The 1339-nt window shown below is 74.5% G+C and overlaps 1 protein-coding gene across 1 annotated transcript; it reads left to right on the forward strand.

Annotated features, from left to right (window-relative positions):
• Positions 1-14: 14 nt before the first annotated feature.
• AURANDRAFT_69378 (hypothetical protein) lies at positions 15-1321 on the forward strand (the record flags this gene model as incomplete). The annotated part of the gene is made up of 2 exons (XM_009045146.1): positions 15-328; positions 967-1321. Coding segments are annotated over 2 exons (669 nt in total), but the record flags the coding sequence as incomplete, so codon positions are not given.
• Positions 1322-1339: the final 18 nt, after the last annotated feature.

A 1339-nucleotide genomic window follows, 5' to 3' on the forward strand; every position in this document is an offset into this window, starting at 1 on the left:
CGCAGGTCATCTTCATGCACGACACCGCCGCGTACCGCCAGCGCGCCTTCTACGCGTTCCTGGCGTCCATGTCGTCCTTCTCCGTGACGATCCTCGTCGTCTGCCTCTCGAACTTCCCCGGCCGCCTCGGCGAGCTCGTCGTGCTCTGCGGCCTGGGCACCGTCGGCTGCTGGCACCGCGACGTCGGCCACCTCCTCGAGGCCGCGACGCCCATCTTCACCGACCCCAAGGGGTCCGACACGGGCCAGGCGGCGCTCGCCGAGGACCACCGCCACGACGTGCCCGTCTGGCGGCCCTCGTCGTCGCTAAACGGCGTCCTCGCGGCCAAGTCCGCCGCGCACCGCATCCACGCGCGGCTCCACGAGAAGGCCGAGGCGCGGAAGCACGCCTGCGACGAAGGCGACGCGGGCGGCGGCGCGCGCGACGCGCCGGAGCTCTAGGCGCGCCGCGCGAAAAGCGCGGGGGGCGGCAGTCGACACGAGGCGGCCGCGGCACATGGGAATGCGACGCGTCGTCGTCGGGGGAGGAGGGCGCCCGAGCGGCGTCGTACGCGTCCGCGCGCGCTGGCCTGGAGTCGCTTACTGCTAGCCCGGGCCTAGCCGAGACCCACGGGGGAACCGGACTCTCGCTGGGAGGAGCGCCTAGGCGCGTCGCGTCCGGGGTGAGGAACCCCAAAGAGCGCGCTGGTCCAGCGCTCTCGCTGCCTCGTGGCCGTCTGACGCCGGGGAAGCCTCCGGACCTGCCGCGTCCTCTCGCTCGGTCGACCGAACGGGGTTTCGCGGCCAGGGCAGCAGGCGGGGCTGCTGGCCCCAGCCCCGGCGCCGCGGCGCGGCTTGGCGGCGGCGTCGAGGCTCGAGCTGTGGAGGCTGTGGAGCACCCTATCCGCCCAGCTCGTCGCGTGCCCACACGAGAGCCTATCGCAGCTCGTCGTCGCCGCGCACCCACACGACTCGCATCAATGGCCAGCCTCCGCGCCGCGACGACGCTGCTGCGCCGCGGCATTTCGCCCATCAGCCCGCGCGGCGCGCGCGGGCTCGCGCAGAAGAGCTCCTGGCAGGACGCGGCCCTCGCGTCGGCGACGCAGTCCATCAAGGGCGTGGGCCAGGTCGTCTTCCTCGACAAGCCCGCCCAGGGCAACGTCGTCCTCGCGGGCCTCGCCTACGGCGACCCGGCGCTCGCCGTGCTCGCCGCGGTCGGCGGCGCGTCGGCGACGAGCGCAGCGAGGCTCCTCGACGTCGACCGCGGCTCGGTCGACGCGGGCCTCTGCTCCTACAACGGCGTGCTCGTTGGCTGCGCCTTCGCCGCGTTCCTGCCCGGCGCGGTCGCGCCCCTCGCCGCG

The sequence above is a fragment of the Aureococcus anophagefferens genome (genome assembly GCF_000186865.1).
Source record: "Aureococcus anophagefferens unplaced genomic scaffold AURANscaffold_1591, whole genome shotgun sequence".
Lineage (NCBI taxonomy): Eukaryota > Pelagophyceae > Pelagomonadales > Pelagomonadaceae > Aureococcus > Aureococcus anophagefferens.